The sequence below is a fragment of the Gorilla gorilla genome, chromosome 19 (genome assembly GCF_029281585.2).
Source record: "Gorilla gorilla gorilla isolate KB3781 chromosome 19, NHGRI_mGorGor1-v2.1_pri, whole genome shotgun sequence".
Classification (NCBI taxonomy): Eukaryota; Metazoa; Chordata; class Mammalia; order Primates; family Hominidae; genus Gorilla; species Gorilla gorilla.
The window spans coordinates 100,691,155-100,712,664 of NC_073243.2; the positions used below are offsets into that span (position 1 = coordinate 100,691,155).

A 21,510-nucleotide genomic window follows, 5' to 3' on the forward strand; every position below is an offset into this window, starting at 1 on the left:
TAAACACTGTCTACCCTTCAGGCACTGAGGTATTATATCACTATTTATACAATAGAATTTGTCAGTGATTGGAAGGTTTCGAGTGTTTTAGGATCTCGATCATTAAGTAGGAGATATAATTATATTAGCAAAATTAACAGGTACCAAAAAGTAGAGTTTTACATTATTTCAAATGTTTCTGATATTGTCTGATCCCAAAATAACTACTTGATTAACTAATTTGTCTCATAAGAAATGTCTCTATGTAGGTCAGGATGAGATCATTTGAAAAATCTACTCCTTTGAGAACTTTTAAACCACCACCAAAAATAAAAAATAAAAATAAAAAATCTCATCTGAGAGCTGGAGTCAAATTATATGGTCATTTTAGTTCTCAGAATTTTAAGTGTGGATGGCTGGAATCATGTGCGTGAGATAATTCTAGGCTACTCTCAATAAATAATACATGTCATTTCTGCTTCACTGAGACTGTCACTGACTGCTCTAAATGACTTTCAATGCAGGGCCCAGCCTGCTGTCCCAGAGTGCACTTCAGCTCAATTCCAAACCTGAAGGGTCTTTCCAGTATCCGGCCAGCTACCATAGCAACCAGACCCTGGCCCTGGGGGAAACCACCCCTTCACAGCTCCCGGCCCGAGGCACACAAGCCCGAGCTACAGGCCAGAGCTTCAGCCAGGTAGGTACCCAGTGCTGTATGGTGTCAGTGGACTCCAAGGGGACAGGTGGGGAATGGGCATGCAGTGGATGTGGAGATTGTGGAGATCCAGCCTGCCTTTTTGTAGGTGTGTCCCTCAACTTGAGGGAAAATGCCCTTTGGTGCTGTGAATGAAGGAAAAAAATAATAAAATACAATTATGGAGTAATGCTAAATTACAGACATTTTCTTTAGAAATATCTATGTATTGTTCATGCTATACCTGTCTTATATATGTTTCCCTGTGTGACTATGTCAGTGTCCATCTAGTTACTCCCTCTATGTCTATATGTGATATAAGTATGACATACATTCTGAATTTGTGAGTGTACTCGGAAAAAATACTGAGTCTTGTGTCTCCTAAAAAAAGCATGGGATTGCTTTGTGGTTTTTGATATTAATATAAAGAAACATACTATAAATGTGTAATCAGGTAAACAGAACTGTTTGGAAAATAATTGTGATGAGTTTAGGCATAGCTGCATTTTGTGAAGTCTGATTTTGAAATTTGCCCTCCATTGTTTCTTTAAGGCAGGTGCTTGATCTTACAGTTTCACTGCACAAATACATTAGCTGCAGTTAAAACCAACTCTTGGTAAAAAGAAGCAGCTACCAATCTGGAAATGATTTTTTTTTTCAAGAAAGATGTAAATGTTGTTATTTAGACGAGAGGAGAGAAGGGATGCTAATATTTTAGTTTTTATAATTTTGAGGTACCCACCAGAGTATAATTTTGATCATCAACGCCAGAGTTAATTTATTGGAAGGCTGTCTTGTTTTAAGCTTATTTTCAGCAACATAAGTCCTTTTAACCTCTGTGTTTTTGCTTCTGGAATGAAGAACTGCAAGCCCCACATCACGTTTGCAGCTGACAAAGTTAGTTTCAGCCCTTTTGCATTTATTGGGCACTGTCTCTTCCAGGAACCCTTCCTCTGAAATGCTCACTATGCACCACTGGCTCTGTAACCCCCGAGCCCATCTCTTTCACCAATTTATTGATGTTATCCATCCAGGCATTCCTCTAACTAAACTGAAAGCTACTTGAGGTCAGGACTTTTTTCATGTTTGTATCAGGAGCACCTGGCAAGCCACATAGCCCCAAGAAATGAATGCAGAGGTGAGAGGCAAAGAGGGTTAATAGCCTGGTGCAGGCACTACTATGTGTTCATTTATGTGACATTCACATTATTGAAGCAGGAGCTGAAAGTTTTTTGGATTTCCACTACTAACATTAAATTACTGTGCCAGAAACAATTTTTAAAATATGATTACCTTCTTCAAGCAACATCCTTGTTCATCAGTGGCTTTGTAAGTCTTACCTTCTCACAATGCTGAATGATAGGAATGTGGGTAAGAGGAACTGATAAAACATTCCATTGAGATAAAGGGCCTGTCCCTCTACCCACATTCAAAGTTGCTTTAAAGTTTAATCAGAAAGGGTTACTAAGTTATAAAGATATCAAAGCTCTGTATCTGAAGTCATCAGAGTTATAGTTTGAAGACATCGATAAATGTAAATGTTCAAAGATATAACTTAAGTTTGAGGCAAAGGTTACTGGTAGACTCACTTACCTGGCAGTGGGTAGGATGCACAAGTATGAATAATCAAACCAGGAGTTGAAATGTTATAATTCACTCTACTAACAGAAGGGAAACCATTGTGGAATATCTGAACTCTCATTTATTTAACTCAGTGGTAGATATTGGTATTATAATTTACTTTAGCTGTGTGCTGAAGTATGAAAGGGATGCTTATTGAATATTCTGTAGCGCCTGTGACTTCAATGTAATGTCAGAGAAACGTTCAACAAATAAGCCAGCATTTTCACTCTGCTTTTAGTGTTATACCCTTGAGAGAAGGGAGGCCACATTCCATTCCAATAATGACACTATTGTTCAGATCCCTCTATTTGAGTGGTGTGATACTTTTCTTTTCAAAATTCTGATCCGTGTGAAATCTTACTCCTTCAAGCCGAGGTTAATTTTTACAATATCCTGTAATAATAAATTGCCACAAGGCCTAATATAATTCAAACGATGGCTAACAGATGTCAGACCAAGTGAGTATGGTCAATAATCAATCAAAACAAAAATATTCTATTTTTTTCTAAAAAACTATGTAATTCTAAAGTAAAGCAATAATTTTTTATCTGGTTTGTAAATTTAAATGTAATTTCAAAGGAGTATTATAAATGCTCAAAGATTCTAATTTCAGTATTTAAAAATCTCTATTCAGCGTAATAAATGCTTATTCAGTGATCATCACCAGGATCTACAACAGGCCTTGATGATATGTGTGTAACCCACATTGCCCCAACTTATCAGCCCAAAACTCAAACTGTAAGCCACCCAAATTGCCATAAAATATTTGTTCTCTGATGTTATTCTTTAAAATCATTCTTCTGAGACTTAGGATGAGTTCATGGAGCTGGTCCAGAGGAGAGAGAGTAGACTACCCTTCCCATCAGACCCCAAGGCCATTCTAGAAAGTGACCTGAACTGATTTACAGATATCCTTTCCCCACTGCCAGCACTCTGCTCAGCTATGCTGCAAGCTCCTGCCCCAGCCTCTAAATAAGTTGTGTAGGTCACCCCTCCACAGACCCCTTCTTCTTCCAGGTCAACCTTCACCTTTGTGTGTCTAGGTTATTCTTTGATGCATTCAAGATGTTTATCATGTGCCAATTGATGCCATGAGCCCATGTGCTTGGGATGGAGAAGTAAAGAAAGTAGACATGATCCCAGTCCTCAAGGAACTTCTATTCTAGCATCAGGGATGGAGACTCAGAAAATCAACACAGCAAATAAGTAAATTGCACAGTACATTAGAAAGTGATGGTTTCTATGGGAAGGAAATGGATACAGACCAGGGTAAGCAAGATCCAAAGTGCATGGGGGAGTGCAGCATGATAGGGACCTCGAGGAGACTTTTGGGCAAAGACATGGAGAAGAAGAAGGAAGCTATATGGCTCCCTCTGCACAGCAAATGCTGTGGCCCCTGGATGGGGCAGCCTGGCATGCTGACAGAGCAGCACGGATGCCAGAGTGGCTACAGTGGACTGCAGGAGTTGTGAGGTGGTGGGAAACCACTCAGTCATTGGTAGGATTCCTTTTTTTACTGGGAGTGAAGTAAGGAGCCAGTAGAGAATTTCAAGCAGAGGAACGACATGATCTACCTTATGTGTTAAAAACATTACTCTGTCATATAATAAGTGATATCCTATAGTTAGTTTCATTTAAGTCTGTTTCTTCCTATTAGATTGCCCTGCTGCAAGAGCGAGAACGATGCAAGACTTACCTTCATATCCCTCACAATTGACCCAGGGTTCACCAGATATCCATCAGGTTCTGCCAAAACCAGACTGATGTTTTATAATTATTCTGTGCTGGTTTGTGGGTGGGCTAGAAGATAAAGAAGTTGGCTTTCTCCACTCACATAAAGTTTCCATTGGATTATATGAAATGCTAAATATAAAACTTCTGGCAAAGAGGAGCCAAAAACCAACTCTAAACATGTTGGTTTCACCCCATGTCCAAATAAAAAATAGTTTCACCAAGCATTTTGTCCCTCAAACAAAAAAACTATGCAAGAAATATAAAAATATACATCTGTAGACAGAGCACTGGCAAAGGAGTACACAAGCCTAAAGATTTCGAAATCTTTGCATGTTCTCCAGTAGAATTGAACAGTGTGCACAACTGCAATCTTAGGGAAATGGCCTGCTTGCTGTAAGAAATTAAGAATTGTATGATGGTTCTCTAAAATAAAACTGAACAGTGGTAAGTGTTCTAGAAAAGCAATACACTTTTTGAGAAACAAAATTTCCATTTCTTTTTGATCTGGCTTATCTATTTAATGTTTTGCTGACTTTTGTGTCTTAAAAGTCCTCATTAATGCTATATCATAATCATAAGTATACCATCTGCTCACTTCTTTCAGAAGGAAGTGTGTTCATTGTGTTTGGAACATTGCTTATTGGTGCACACTCATGCAGGTGGATGTGAAGGCTGAGGGGAAGGGGAAATTGAAGGAAGAGCAAGTTCCCTGTAAACACCTATGTCCTGAGTGTTGAATAAAAAGGGTGGTAAAGACAGCTAGTATGACTTCACTCCCATTTGCTTAATTATGAAATAAGTTGTTGTTAGGTAAAACCTGCAGAGAAAAGTCACCAATAAATTTGGAAAACACAAAAATTGCAGAGATATTTTTAACGTAAATGTATACACTGTGCAACATTTAGAAGAGAATTCATATTGTTTCACATATTTTCCTTGGCCCATATTTGCAGGAAAGTGGCAGAATATTTGTTTTTAAGATAGTTTTAGGATGACTCTCTGTTGTGAATCCCTATTCCTTGCTTTGCTTTAAAATCTTTTCTCTCCATTTTCTCTTTCCAGGATAAGCAAATGTAGTTTGGCTTCAATAATGGAAACGTTTCTCATGGCAGAGAGGGTGTATATGTGTTTTGCTGTAACATTTTCTCTTCTGAGCAAATATTTGGGCTATTGCAGTTATATTAAATGAGCCTCTTGCTGAAATAAAGTTCTGTGTAGTATATTTTTGCCAGTGCTCATGTAGGTTTTAAGAAAGAGTTGCCATCAAGAAATCTCTCCTTACGTATTCTTCAAGATAAATTCATAAGATACTTACATCATTGCTTTATTTCTTTCTTCTCTATTTTCTTTCCACTGGTAGACCACAGAAATGGCCATATGAAATACTTTTCAGAACATTTACTGATAATGATCCTAATCAATTTTCATTAAAGGGAGGTGAAAGGGTAGGAAAAATCAGTACTCAAGGATGCAAAAATCTACGTCACCATGTTTGCACTTGTGACTTAGAGACCTGGGGAAAATGAATCCATTGCCACCTCCTTCTAACTGCAGTGGCAGAGACAAAATAGTTTGCAAAATTTCTCTCTCTCACTTTCTCTCTTGTTCTTTCTCTCCCCCTTCTCCATAATTTTGGGACCATCGGGCAGAGAGAAAGCAGCGAAGGTGGTTTCTGTTATTATTTCCAGGGATATAGTTGCTTTTATGGTCCTTTTGATCTGGATGTTCCCATCTGAGGAAAGGAATTTCTTCCAAGTACCTTGGGTTTTCCGTTACTTAAGTTCAGTTTGTTGTGGACACCACCTTTCAGTGTCAGTGGGACATCACCACCAGGTAAACCCAGCCCTTATTTTCTCACCAACAGTAATGATCCCAGTGGTGATGATTTCGGGGAAGGTGTATAAAATGTGCATAGAAGCTATCTCTTCTCTTATGTTACATATTAGCTTTTACCAAAACCAGCACCCCTCAAGAGAATCATCAAACAAGGCCCTGGATGATTTTATTTAGTTATTGACAAAATCAAACTTTTCTCACAGTACCAGAGTCTTCTTCCTTTGGAATTAAAGAATGGCATTCCTTTGGAAGATGATTTGAAAAGAAAACTTTCCAAATTTTTTGAGCAATGGTGTGCATGCTCAAGCAAATTCATTACATCCCAGGGAGTAAGTTCAAGGCACACAACTTATTTGGGGATGTAGATTTGTTTTACTTGCACTATATTATAGGAACATTTCATATAGTACTAAATATGACTGTAAGCATTTTGGAGTTGGTGATTTCTTCATGTTTCAAAACTGTGAGAGTAAATCGCCTTGTCTGTCTTTGTGTGCAAGCCCAAAGCTAGACAAACTTAAACTAGGAAAGTGCAACAACTTCTTAAAACTGTTCATCAGCAGCACAGAGCTGGTATAACTCAGTTACCTTACCAGAGTGCTCTCAGTAGAAACAGACTTCTTTGAATATGTCATCTTTAAGCCATGCCCTGTTTTTTATTATGCAGGATTGATCCTGCCTTTCTTAACTCACTGAAGGAGTACATTTTGTCATTGCTTTTACTTTCTCATGTCCTTGTCACAACTTAAACCACTCTGCATTGAGACATCTTCCTCACACATGAGCTCCAATGTCTTCCTCCCCCAGTCCGTGGCCACATTCACATTTTGACTCCTCTGTGGCCCTGGCCCTGTGGCCTGTGCCTTCCTTTGAATGTGCTCCCCAGCTGCACCTGTCATAACCCTGTGCTTGCCTGGGCACACTGCTCCCTGTGGTGACCTTAGGTGCCACCAGCCAATATTATCTGGAAAAGGAAGACATCATTAGTAACTAGGTTTGCCAGTCTGATTGTAATCCCAGGAAAACAGAAAGGGATGAGTACAGTGAATGGGGGAGCAGACTGCTGATCCCGTTAAGCTGGACTCAGGGAAGCCACAAAACGGGGCTCCAGTTCTCCATTCCTGACACTGTCGGCCCGGCTGCCCAGCATCCTGGGCAAATAGGCCTCCTGTCCCAGAACTGGGGGCCTTGCTGGCAATTTAAGAAAACTTGGCAGGTCTAAATGCATCTTCACAGGACTGCTCATAAATCATGAGCCTGCTTTATAAAATGTGCTTTTGCTTAGTGACAGGGCTTACTCATGATGAGAAGTCAAGATTCCTTAGAGATTACAGGCTGTCAGGTCTCTTGTTAACTGGATATAAGCATTGAGGGGATTTGTTTTGTTTTGTTTGCACTGCCAGATCCCCAAAGAATGAGGATTGAATAAATTTTCAAGTTCTGAGAATTGTCCCCTTATGACTCCTCTGCCATTCCTACTCCCTCCATAGAACATTCAGCGTGAAAGAATCTGGAAGCAAATGTGCTTGGCACTAAGACCAGTGCCACTTTCTGGTTTAAGAGTGCCATATTCTTAGGGGCTCCTACTCCCCCAAAGAACAGTGTCTTAATTGTGGTCAGATAGTATTCTGTACAAACAAATATACTCCATCGATAGATCTCCAAAATAACATCAAAGTAAAATACTCCATATAAGGGAATTGTTGAGAGCTCTTCAAAAACAAACTCCTCATTTGTACATGGTGTAGGCAGGTCGAGCATCCCTTGTTTGAAATGCAGGGGATCAGAAGTGTTTTGGATTTCAGATTTGGGGGGGGGCGATTTTAGAATACTTGCGTATCCATAATGAGATTTCTTGGGGATGGGACTCCCCCCCCAGTCTAAAGACAAAATTCATTTGTGTTTCATACATAACTCATAGCCTGAAGGTAAGTTTATATGACATTTTTAATAATGTTGTACATGAAACAAAGTTTATGTACATTATACCATCAGAAAGCAAAGGTGTCAGGTGTAGAATTTTCTACTGTGACATTCATGTCAGTGCTCAAAATATTTGGGATTTTTGGATTTCAGATTTTGGATTTTCAGAGTAGGGATTCCCAGACTGTAGTAGGCTCTTCTTAATGGTTTATTGAGTCAGTGAGTAAATTAATGCATCAAACTTGAGTACTGTTCATTAATGGCTGTTGGAATAATGTACATATTCCCTAACTTCCCATTTCAATATTTTTTCTACTATACTTTGTAAATACATCCTCCCCTTAAACAGTTCTATAAAATAGATATCAATGCATCTACAGTTACACAAGAGGCCTCAATATACCACTGAGTACACACACACACCATCTAATGTAAAAATTGTGACACTGAATATATCCTAAATCTGACCCATCTGAAACATATGTATACAGATAAATAATTTGTAATAGCTTTGGTGAGTTAATGTTCCATATTTTTCTTGAAAAATTTCCCATAAGGGAAACAAGAACTGAACTACACTTAATGTGCACCATACTCTACCTATCAGAAACTGTTGAATCAGAACATCTCCTTGATGGGGTTGTTTATCTGTGAACATTCTTCTTCCTTGTCCATTTCTCATAAATGGGATCCTCATTTTGAAGGAGTGGGAAAGACAAATAAAGTTGCCCTCCAGGCTGAGACTGATCCAAAGAGCTGAGAATGAGACAGAGTCAAGAATTGTCGGCCGGGCGCGGTGGCTCACGCCTGTAATCCCAGCACTTTGGGAGGCCAAGGTAAGTGGATCATGAGGTCAGGAGATCGAGACCATCCTGGCTAACATGGTGAAACCCCGTCTCTACTAAAAATACAAAAAAATTAGCCGGGCGTGGTGGCGGGCGCCTGTAGTCCCAGCTACTCGGGAGGCTGAGGCAGGAGAATGGCGTGAACCCGGGAGGCGGAGCTTGCAGTGAGCGGAGATGGCACCACTGCACTCCAGGCTGGGTGACAGAGCGAGACTCCGTCTCAAAAAAAAAAAAAAAAAAAAAAAAAGAATTGTCTCTGCCAACAGCCTAGATGGTGTGACCAAGGATGGGGCCCAGTCTATTCCAAGTATATCTAAATTTGTTATATCATTATTTTTATTTTCAGAGTCACACATCAATAAAAAATTATTTCAACTCTCTTTGCATGTACACACACATTTCCAAATATCTCCAGGGAAGCAGTATGTAGTAATCTTTAGTTTAAAAATGGAAAATGAAACTTTACTTGAATTCTAACTTTAAAATCAGATTTGCAGCTTTATAGTGCTAACATACTTTTAAGGTAGAATTGAACTCTTGTGACGCTAAAGTGAATACAATTCTGTATGTGTTGAAATGTGTTTCGATTATTTCTAATGCAACGATGGGTAGTAACAAACTATCCTATGATTGTGCAGCTGGCTTGAATGACAGCCTCAGGTAACCTTAACTGACAAAGAGTTACTAAATCAAATTCAGTAATGAAAGAAAACGTAAGCACAAGGGTGAAAAGAGGCTCCCCCAAATTTTGTTTTTATTCAAATGATGCTGCAAGACAAATTTCTCTGTTTAACCAAAGAATAGTTCTTAGGCATTTATTACTCTGTAAGCCATTGAAATGGAGTATAGCACCCCTGGTTTATTTATTGTAAACTGCAGAGGGGCTTAGACAACTGTGCTGTCCAAGAAGGTGGCCACTAGTCACATGTGGCTGTTTAACTTAATTAAAGTTAAGTGTGTACTGAAGTTCCTCAGCTGATTAGCCACATTTCAAGCTGTCAATCAGCCCGTGTGTTCAGCGGTGCCATATTGAGCAGTACAGATTGAGAACATTCTCTACGTTGTAGAAAGCATTGCTGGTAACTCACCAGTGTAGCTGGTGCTCCTGAGAAGGTGCTCTAGTTGATGATGGCTTCTTACGCAAATGGATTCAGGAGGCTTTTTTGGAAGTGCATTTTAGTACGCAGTGGACAATACCACTTACTATGTTAAACAGTATATAAAATTTTATTGTTTATACTTTTCCTTTTTTCATGCCAAAATTATTAGCACAATTTTACCAAGATCCTATAATATCTAAAAGACTTTCAAATTGGTTGCCGTAGCTTGTCAAAATGTCTGCAGCTCATGTGGCAGTTGTCAAGACTTCTACAGATTTGGGGTGCATTTAAGAAAACATAGGAGACGTCATATTCAGCACTTAGTACACCTGAGACTAGATGTTTTGACAGATTACAAGAAAAATAAAGTATTTGTAAAAAGTATTAAGGTTTTCACAGGATACATGTTGTTCTAATATTTAAATATTAGAATGAATACCGACTTAATATTCTCATTTACATTGGTATGCTTTAGTTAGTATTTATTAAAAATTATGCTATTTGGTAATGGCATCGTTAGTGTACTCTAAGGTTATTTTATTAATGTTACATAGCCAAGACATAACAAAAAGTTTTTGTTTTGTTGTAAACAGGGAGCAGAGAGTGCTCCTGAAACCTTAGAGAAAGGGTTCTTTCTTCTCATTTTGTTCCTGTGGGAAGGGTTTTCAGAAATTTTTGTCGGATGCTTTTCCATCACTTGCCAGCTGTGTTCTGCATGGCTGAGTGTTGCTCAGGCCCCAGTTGATAGGGAACCCCAGTAGAGCTTCAGAAGAAAAATGTCTGCAGCTTAGTGGTAGTTCTCAGAGCAGCAGCATTTGCCTGCTCTGGGAGATTGTTAGAAATGCAGACTCTGGGGCCCACTCCGCACCCTCCAAATCCAAGTGTCTTCTGGAGCAGTGTTGGCAAACTTTGACCAGCACCATAATCACCCAGAGTACTGGCTAAAACCCAGATCCCTCAGCCCCTCCCCCAGAGTTTGTTCAGTTTATGGTGGGGTATGATTCTGATTGGTCTGATTCCTCTAGAATTTTTTTTTTTTTTAATGCTGAAAAGACCATCCACAATGATGCTGCAGCTGTGGGAACAGGGACCTCCCTTTGAAAACCACTGCTCTAGGGGGACGTGGAACTCATACTTGGTTGCACAGTGAGATCACCTGCTGAGCTTCCAAAAAAAACTGATATATGGTCTCACCTTCAGGGATGCTGAATTAAATGGCAATGGTAAGTCATGAGTATTGAGATTTTTTTTAAAAGCACCCTTGGAGATTATAATATACAGCTAGATTTGAGAAGCCCAATCTATTTAATACATGTTTCATGCTCAGAGCTGCCACTGGGAGAGAAGCAAAATTGCATCAAAGCCACCCCCTCAATGACTCTGGATGAAGCTAGACTATTTCTCTGGGGCTCAGAGTGAGCACACCTACATCTGTAGTGTTCGTCACCCATCCTCCACATATAAGACCCTCATAGCCTTGAGACTAACTTGAGGAACCATTCCACAAATATTCCTGGAGTCTCTGCTAGGAATCAGGCCCTGTTCTAGTTGCTGGGGACACATCATTGAACAAACTCATGGAGCTTACATTTTACTTTCACTCTTAACATTAAAATAATTGCTTTATGGATTGCATGTGTGTGTGAGAATATTTAAAATATATATACCGTACATAAATACATATGCATACACATACACACACTCTGCATAGAGAAAGTCTCTCACCAAACTGTTTACCTCCTATGCTAGGCTGCTCCTAATAGAGAATTTTGATGTTGCTCAATTAACTCCCTCAGATCTGCATATGAACTTGACATCCCAGATAAAATTTGGAATGCCTGTGTATGTGCAGTGAAAGTGCCCAGTCTATTATTTGCCAATTGCCATTCCAAAACCGGTAGAGAGGCATAATTGAAACTTTTAATGGCTAGCATCTGTTCAATCTTCTCTTCCTCCCTTCCCTCCATCTCTCTCGAGTCCTCCTCCCCACCCACCTCTCATCCCTCATTTCAAATCCCTCCTTCCCAGCTTCTCTCCAACTCTGTGTACAATCCTACTCCCTCTTCACACCAGCAGGCTCTCAAAATCCTCTCTGCTCCCCCGGGAAAGCCTGGAAGATCTGAGACCTCCTGCCCAGAAGTGGTTGACAATGTAGTGTTTTCATTCGAATGCAAATTTGTCTCTGGACAAGATTCAAGGAAAGTGCTTTCCCCTCCAACTGTCTCTCCAGCTCCTCCCCAGCCCTTGTTGTCTTTTGTGTTCTTGTAAATAAATGAGAGGCGAATGGCTTTCAATTTGAAGACACAGCTGCAGGGGGCTCTTAAAGGGAGCTAGAGAGAGAAAGATGCTGAAAGATTGGGAGCCCAGTATTAAAATCTAGAAAAGGGAGGCCTTTTTAGCATTCTCATTTCCAATTGCTCTAATTCCTCTAGAATTTTTTTTAATGCTGAAAAGACGAAGCGAATTCATTCTGACTTAGTATTTTTCCCTCCGTTTAACTTTTCATTGTCCAAAAAGAAGAATCCACGCGACAATAGCAACAGAATAAACTGTAAGCAGTATGTTTATTCTTGATGTTCTCCAGATAAGTATGTAACTCGGCCAATCTCAGAGGTAGAAAGTGTATCTAGTGAAATGACCTGGGGCAAGGGTGGGGAGTGGGGGACAGAAAAAGATTTACTGCCCGAATTTCTCATTAAAACAAACAGATTGTGATTGCCACCAGGGAGATCATGATTGCCCTGTCGGGGGGGCCTTTAAAAATCTTTATGTGACTAATGCGATGCTTCTGCTATTTCCGAAATAACATCTACATGTAAACAAACACAGGTCTCATTTGTCAAACGTGACTTCCCTCCAGTAGTCAGCTGGCCTGTGCCAGTGTCAGGACAAGAAATCCGCCCCAGGAGAGTTCGGGGCGCAGGTTCGCGTACCGCCCCGAGCGCAGCTGGGATCGCAGAGCCGCCGGGCGCCCGCGGCATCCCCGGTGTGCCTCTGCTCTCGGGGCCGGGCTGGGCCGGGTGGGCCGTGTGCTTCTCCCTCGCTAAGTGCGCGTGTTCTCTCCTCTCCCGGGCACAGGGCACGACCAGCCGCGCCGGCCACCTGGCGGGGCCCGAGCCCGCGCCGCCGCCGCCGCCGCCGCCGCGGGAGCCGTTCGCGCCCAGCCTGGGCAGCGCCTTCCACCTGCCGGACGCGCCGCCCGCCGCCGCCGCCGCCGCGCTCTACTACTCCAGCTCCACACTGCCCGCGCCGCCGCGTGGGGGCTCCCCGCTGGCCGCGCCCCAGGGCGGTTCGCCCACCAAGCTGCAGCGCGGCGGCTCGGCCCCCGAGGGCGCCACCTACGCCGCGCCGCGCGGCTCCTCGCCCAAGCAGTCGCCCAGCCGCCTGGCCAAGTCCTACAGCACCAGCTCGCCCATCAACATCGTCGTGTCCTCGGCCGGCCTGTCCCCGATCCGCGTGACCTCGCCCCCCACCGTGCAGTCCACCATCTCCTCCTCGCCCATCCACCAGCTGAGCTCCACCATCGGCACGTACGCCACCCTGTCGCCCACCAAGCGCCTGGTCCACGCGTCCGAGCAGTACAGCAAGCACTCGCAGGAGCTGTATGCCACGGCCACCCTCCAGAGGCCGGGCAGCCTGGCAGGTAAAGGCTCGCTGCCACCTGGCGCAGCTCACCTGGGCGCGTGGCGGGGACGCGGAAGCAGCAGCCCGGCTTGAGCAGAAGCGAAGTCGGGCGCGCTGTCTGCCAGGTTGCAGTAGTGGCAGGAGATAGAGAACGCCAGGGCTTCCCTGGAACAAGTCAGTATCTTCCCTACAGTTTGTCAGTGACTTCTTTTCCGGAGTAATGTGGTGTCTCAATCTCTAACACCTATATCACTCTCTTCTCTCCTCTCTTCTCTCTCTGCCCTCTCCGCAGTCTAAAGACTAACTCATAAAAGTAAGACACATTTAGGAAAGCATCCCATAGACCTGTTGATGGTATCCAGAAAAAAGCAAAACAAGTAACAGTTGCAATATTGACAGGGTCACCTTTAGTTGTCTACATTTCATTGTCGAAAAAGTAAGGGATTTTCTCAAATTAGACGTTCAGCTTACGTAGTTTTCAGTAGTAGTGGGGAAATAATTAATAATGAATTGCCTTGAATTATTACCCTTTTGTTTTGGCTTGAATTTATTTACATCTTTGCTAAATTAGTTATTGGGAAAACTAAAGGACTCTCCCATACCTGTCATTGGATGTACTTGGGTCCTAACATTTGCGACAAAGTTAGCAATGATGAAGTCCCTTAAATTTGTACCTGCTTTACTACAGGGAGGGAGGGGCTGGGCTTGGGGAGAGAAACCTGCTTTCCTCTGCCAATTTAGAGGAGGTGACATTTCTGTGGTCGTTATGCCCGTCAGCGACCAGGCTGCGCTGGTGCCTCTCTGCTGTTAGCACCATATGCTCGGCTTAAACAAGACACCATGATTGAAAGACTAATGTTTTGTCTTCTGAAACACCTGACGACTAACTCGGATTTATTGTGAATTTTTTTTCCCTTACAGAAGTATTTGGTAATTGTGTCACTCTAGTAACAGATGCTGTGCTCATATGCTTCCTTTCTTGACACAAATAGATGACTGTGAAGATAAATAGGATTTAAAAAAGGAACTTGTTGCATGCATGAGGCAGGTGGCCAAGGGCGTCTTTAATTCAGCACAGTAATTGCCAGTGTGGACTGGCCTGGCCTAACAGGATGCAGGCTAGGGTGCCGCTGCCCACAAAATTGTGCTAGCTACGTTTACTGAAATGAACATATTCTCTCACTCACTGCCTCTCTCTCAAATAGAATTTTTGAGGTAGACAATTATTAGTGCCAACCCAGTATGAGTACCTAAATCTTTATGCTGTAGGGACTCAGGAGTAGCGATCTGCTTAGAAAAGGGGGCGAGTGAACATGTACTGAAACTTCATGTAAACGCTTTTGTAAACTAAGTTACCAGATCATGTCAAGAAGGGGGAGATGGGTGGAGTTCTTACGAGACTCCATGACACCCTTCTCAGCCATGCGCACCACCACGGAGAAGAGGAGACTGAGGCGCAGGGAGTCCAGGCATCCTACTAGAGGCCATTTCATTTCTTACACTTACCTCATGAAAGAAATCAGGAGTCTTAGCTTCCAGTTCTTTCTCCCATGGGTGATTTGTGTAGACTTTTGCATGTTCTAGTCTATCATTTCAGTAGCAATCGAGAGTGTGGCCACATGGCTGAATATACCTGTGGAGAGGTTAGAGGAGGGTGAATGGAGCTGAATAGAGCCAACAGCTCCTTCTATCATTGCATCTAAGAAGGGGTAGTAAAAGTACATTGTAAAAATAGATTGTATTGCACTTAGGTTGCAAACTATGGCCCAGGGAAGGTATAAGGGACAAACTCGATGCTTCTGAGAGATTAGGAATATTGGAACTCCAAGACCTCCATGCCTGATTTCGTGTGCTTGATACCATTCGAGGCGTTGTGAAGTTGGGAGCTACTTGGTTTGCTAGTTGAAAGAGCAGTTAGGTCAAGAGATGGCAAAACAGCTTTTGGAATTTCGGGGTTGTGATTTTAGAGATTTGTCACTGATGACTAGGAAGAGTGGATACAGGATAGGTAGTGACTTTCACTAATTCATCATTCTACACACACACACACACACAAACACACACACACACACACACACACACACACACATATACACAGAGTCTCACTCTGTCGGTTGCCCAGGCTGGAATGCAGTGGTGCGATCTTGGCTCACTGCAACATCCATCTCCTGGGTTCAAGTGATTCTCCCGCCTCAGCCTCCCGATAGCTGGGATTACAGGCACCTGCCCCCACGCCTGGCTAATTTTTGTATATTTTGTAGAGACTGGGTTTCACCATGTGGGCCAGGCCAGTCTCAACCTCCTGACCTCAAGTGATCTGCTCGCTTTGGCCTCCCAAAATGCTAGGATTACAGGCCTTAGCCACCACACCTAGCCACCTTCAATAATTACTTTTAAGCACCTTTTATGTACTGCCATTGATTTAGATCCTAGGGATAAGAAATCAGCCAAAATCCTTGGCCTTGTTTCAAATTAGGAAGACAGAAAATTATCAAAATACTTATGATAGATGGCCAGGGAAGGCTCTAATTAGGAAGAGACTTTTTAATATATAATTTCCAACTTTTATTTTAGATTCAGGGGGTACCTCTCTGGGTTTGTTAGCTGGGTATATTGCATGATGCTGAGGTTTGGGGTACAGTTGATCCTGTCACCCAGGTACTGAGCATAGTACCCAATAGTTTTGTTTTGTTTTGTTTTTTTGTTTTTTTGAGACGGAGTCTCACTCTGTCACCCAGGCTAGAGTGCCGTGGTGTGATCTTTGCTCACTACCAGCTCCGCCTCCCAGGTTTACGCCATTCTCCTGCCTTAGCCTCCTGAGCAGCTGGGGCTACAGGTGCCCGCCACCACTCCTGGCTAATTTTTTGTATTTTTAGTAGAGACGGGGTTTCACCGTGTTAGCCAGGATGGTCTCGATCTCCTGACCTCGTGATCTGCCCGCCTCGGCCTCCCAAAGTGCTGGGATTACAGGCGTGAGCCACCACGCCTGGCCCCCAATATTTTGTTTTTTAGATTCCAGTGATGCCATTAGTTAGTACACAGTACTTATACAGAAGGTAACTTTGAATCTGTCCTGACATAGGTGAGTGAGCTGGCCCTATGCCTATCTGGGCAGAAGGTTTTCTAAGCAGGAGGAACAGCAAGTTCAAGGGCTTATAAATGGGGGTGTGTCTGATATGTTTGCTGAGTAGCAAGGAGACCACGGGGGTTAATCAGAGAGAACAAGAGCAAACACATGACTTGAGGTCAGCGAGGTGGGAGTGGAAGGCCAAGTCTGAGAGGCCTTGTAAGTCTTGTGGAGAACTTGATGCTGCCTTTGCTAAACCCATGGGCACCATTGGGGATTTGAGCAGAGGAGTAATGCATTCTGATCTAGTTTGTAACAGGGTTACTTCGGCTGCCATTTGGAGAATAGACTATCAGGATTAAAGGCAAAAGCAAGAATGTCAGTTGGGAGCTGATTGCAGTAATTTAAGCAAGAGGTGATTATGGTTTGGGTTAAGATGGAAGCACTGGATGTTATGGAAGCGGGTATTATAGTTCTGGATGTATATATAAGGTGTAGCCACTGAGATTTTCTCATGCACTGGGTGATGAAGGTAAGAGAAAAAGAACTCAAGGATACCACCCACCCAACAACCAGAAGAATAGAGTCACCATCAATTGAGAGGGAGTGGGCTGCAGAGGGACCGGGTGGTCTGGGAGTAGTTCTGGTAAATGCTAAGATCTTGGTTTTGCATAGGTGATATCTGTCAGAATCAAAGTGCACGTAGCCAGTAGAAAGTGGGATATATGCAGGTTAGAGTTTTTCGAGTTTTTCAAGTTTTTCTTGTTTCGCTGTAAACATTTCCAGAAATTAGAAGTTCTATCTGAGGGTTTCGGGTCATCGACTGTAATGGGCGCTTGGTAAGGCAACACATATTCACAGTTTGCACTGGATCTTCCTGATAGCCAAACCTTAGAAAGTCTGACCAGAAATGTCAGAGTTCTGACTCTCTGGGAAAACACTACAATTCAGATTCAACCTACAGAGTGTAACTTCTCAGATGTTAAGTCATCAGAACCCAAAGATCCCTGGATAGGTTTAAAAATTTCGTTTCTTTTATTTAAAAAAATCGTATCTGCTTTTCATCATATAGAGCTACCTGAGTGGAAAGCCAGCTCTGCCTTGGGGGAGCTCCTTAAGGCTGGTAGGCTCATTGCTCACCGGCTTAAAATTATTCCCTGATAAAAGGGGTCACCATTGTATCTATTCATATACTTTTGCACATAAATAAGGTAGCATATGTAAAGTACTAGCACATTTTCTGGCTCAATAGAAGTTAACTCATATTATTTAGTAATACCTACCACACTACCTTGGGTGTGCAAGGAAGAAGACATCCATCTTTGCTTCAGACACAGCAGGTTTATTGAATCCCAGAACATGTCAGTGTCTGTGTTGGGCATATGCAGATGAATGAGGCATAACCCCTGGTTTCAAGAGACTTAGTTTCAGAACAACCACAGGAATGGGCAGTTTTAAACCCCGTGCAGTGTCAGATAGAAGCTAGTTACTATGGGAGCATCCTAGCGGAGCATCTTACAGTGGGGTTCAGTGTGCACCTGGCATGCTTCCTTGATGAAGTGGTCCCAGAGCAAAGCTATAAAGGAGCACCTAGAAAGAAGCGGTAGCCAGAACAAAGTCAGAGTTGGGAGGGTGTGTGTGGGGTGCGGGGAGGCAGGGGAAGACAACTGGCAGCTCAGTGTTTCTTGAGCAAAGACAGAGTGGTAGGGGTGGTGAGACATGAAGGCGCAGAGGGAGATAAGGCTGCTGCATCCCACTGTAATGGACTTAGCATTTTATCCATCCAGCAGACAACTGACATGGTCATATGTGCTTGTTAGAAACTTTGTTCTGGGCAGTGTGTGGAGGCTGGAATTACAAAGAAAAAATGGGCAGGGAATCACTTTGGAAGCCAGTGAAGTAGTCCTTCACTGCTTCTTAAAACTCTTTCCCGTTTGCTTTGAAATGGGACAGTACAAAAATTATCACTTATAAATGGTTGAGAAAAAGGCTAGTCAGCGACAGAACCTACTTTTTATATTTTTCCTGACCCAAAGTTTGTTTAGTTTTTTTTTATAAATTAAGAGTTAAATGTATTATCTTAATACATCTCATGTAGTCTCCAGCAACTTGATGAGGCAGACATGATTTTTACCCCCATTCTACAGATTTAAAAACTGAAGCTTATGGATGATAACCTCCTTGCCCAAAGCTACTCGTCTAGAAATGACAGGGATGTGATTTGAACCTATGTCGCTTTGACCGCAGAATCTCTGTAGTCTTAAATGTACGTGATGCATAGTTAGAGGTAGTATATTTTTGTGTCAGTGGAGAAAAACACGAAGGATGTAGAAATGCAATATAAATTTTCAGCTTATTTAAGTGACTCATTATTTTAAAGAAAGTAATAATAGTATCTAAAAAAGCTGTCGACATCCTATTGAATGTGTGATTGTAACTTCACCAGTACCAATTTTTGTTCACTTTTACAAAGAAAATAACATAATCCTTTCACTTTCGGGATTTGTAGCTAAATTAATCCTGTTTTGAAAAGAAATACGAGTTGTAGACATGCATTGAAGTTGAGTCAAACATCAGAAGCTTATTTTGAGGTAAAATTGAAATGAATGAAGTGGAGACTCTTAACCAATGATTTAAATCAAAATTGACCTAATATGGAGAAGAATTTGGTCAAGGCCTGTCTAACTTGTCCCCCAGTCAAATGGACATAAAACTCAGTATTTAGAGTGGATCGTGCACGTAAATGCTGAATCTTTACTGTTTAGAGATTTCAGACCCATTCCCTGACTGATTAAGGCTTCCAGGTACACTTTATATAAGAAAGAAAAAAAAAGAGTCTAGTCCTAGATGAAAGCTTCGCAATCTCTGCAGTGAGGTTCTCAAAGGAAATGTGAAGTCTACTGGGGTAATGAGCGAGTTTGTTTAGGCCACAGCTCCTGGGATGTGGTCAAAATGCAACATGATATCTGGCTCCTGCTGCTCCTTTCAATTCATTTTGGAAAGCTAATCTTCCCGTGCCGTGGACAAGCATTGCGCAGTTCTCACGAACATTCTGCTCACTCTAGTGCTAGATATTTAGATTTTCCCACTGTCACTTAAAGTTAAAAAATTCCAGTTTACATTTACTAATTAAAATATGATCAACCTGTGATATCAATCAACTTTAACCTTGTAAAGGTGGTTAAGGCTGACTTGCTCTCAACTGGAGCTTCCAGGGGTTCTTTCGAACTAGACCTAACTGGGCACTCTCCCAATGACAGCGACTCATTGCCTTCCCATGCCATGCCTCTGGGCTCCAGCCCCTTCCTCATAAGCATTAGGAACCCATTGCCTGCCCCAGCTGTCTTTAGAATCAATGTAATATGGGTCTCTCTTCTGCATAGTGCATTGTGTCATCCTACACCTCAACACACTTGGGGAGTACAGGCTGATTTCCACACACCAACCATTTCCTGCTTCCACCAACAAAGCAGTTATTCAGCCAGCCACTTACCCTCTGGAATTCCAGGACCCCATGTTATAGTAGGGAATCCATATCTCAGTGGCTTCGTGCAAGCTCATCTCTCTGGAATTCCCCACCTCCCAGGAAGGCAGACATGAGGTCTGCCTTTGCTGAAGGTTCAGCAAACCTTCCATCCTCTATACATGCTAAGCCCAGTCTAATAGCATTCATCTGCCTGCAGGTCCAGAACTCACAGAAATGGTAATCAAACATTTCTTTTGTAAATTCATTTGATATAGTACCTCTATTCTACTTACCTTCCTATCCAATTTCTATCCAACTGATGTCCAGGTCAAACTGAAGTGGGAACAGTGCAATTTTAACACTCCCGTATGGCAAGTTAGTGCCTAAGCCTGGAACTAAGAGTTGGGATTGCGAGGTGGCCCAAAATGTCTTCCTGGTGTCTTTCATTTTTGTTTCCTTCATAGAAGTTAATATCTACCATTCTTTTCCTACCTCATAGCAGCCTTGTAAATCAAATGGGGGTTAACAGATCCTTTTTTTGTTCTTTGGTAGGAAAGTGGCATCTTTATGTAGAATTCTGTGAAAGCTCTTCTAAAATTATTGATATTGATACGACTTCGATTGTGCTTTAACTGAGAAAATGTGCCCTAAAAAAATGAAAACTACCTAAGATAATTGTTCAAGATGGCATCCTCTGCCCACTCATTTATTTCTCCTATTTCCCGGACACCTCAAAAAATAAAAGTACAGGAATACAGTAGAGAATGAAGTCACAAAAGAGACAAAACACAGAGGCTGGGCCCAGTGGCTCACACCTGTAATCCCAGCACTTTGGGAAGCTGAGGTGGGCAGATCATGAGGTCAGGAGTTCGAGACCAGCCTGACCAGCATGGTGAAACCCTGTCTCTACTAAAAAATACAAAAAAAAATTAGCCAGGTGTGGCGGCGCGTGCCTGTAATCCCAGCTACTCAGGAGGCTGAGGCAGGAGCATTGCTTGAACCCAGGAGGCAGAGGTTGCAGTGAGCCGAGATCGTGCCATTGCACTCCAGCCTGGGCAACAGAATGAGCCTCCTTCTCAAAAAAAAAGAGACAAAAACACAGAGACCAGGGTCTGAGTGTCACCGACAAGCAAGCCAAGTTAAGAATTTCTAGAAAGTAGAGTGATAAGCAATTAAAATATAGGAGTGCTATCTTTTGAGAATGAGCTCTGTCTGGACTTTGGAGGTGGACTGGCTGTCTTGTGTGAATTCCTGGACAGGCCCAAGGGTCAGAGCTGAGCTTGAGGGGGTGGGGCTGGGGAGAGATGGGCTGAAGATAGAGGGATTCATTGAAAGTCAGTGTTCAAGACAGTTCTAAGTTGGCACCCCCTGACAAACATCTCTCCTACCAAAATGGCGACCTGTAGCCAGTGCTTACTCTAAGAGGTGTTCTCTTGAAGAAACTTCTAGACTTCTGTTATAGATGCTGGTTTACATTAGATAGTACAAGCGTATGGAGTGATGAGGAAGTTGGGACTGCTCCCCCAACCCCCCACTCATTATGAAGGAAGACTGCCAGTCTGAATGCCCTGCCTTCCCCTCCAGAAATTCTAACTCAAGAATGCACAGTGGAAAATACT

At 42.5% G+C, this 21,510-nt stretch overlaps 1 protein-coding gene across 4 annotated transcripts in view; it reads left to right on the plus strand.

Moving 5' to 3' along the window:
- The window catches only part of CTNND2 (catenin delta 2), a 928,369-nt gene that overhangs the window by 502,794 nt on the left and 404,065 nt on the right, over window positions 1–21,510 (plus strand). For all 4 annotated transcript variants that reach the window (XM_031003315.3, XM_031003313.3, XM_031003314.3 and 1 more), the window contains 2 exons: window positions 504–676; window positions 12,813–13,377. In XM_031003315.3, coding sequence (XP_030859175.3) covers window positions 504–676; window positions 12,813–13,377 — 738 coding nt within the window. The remainder of the gene's footprint in view (window positions 1–503; window positions 677–12,812; window positions 13,378–21,510) is intronic.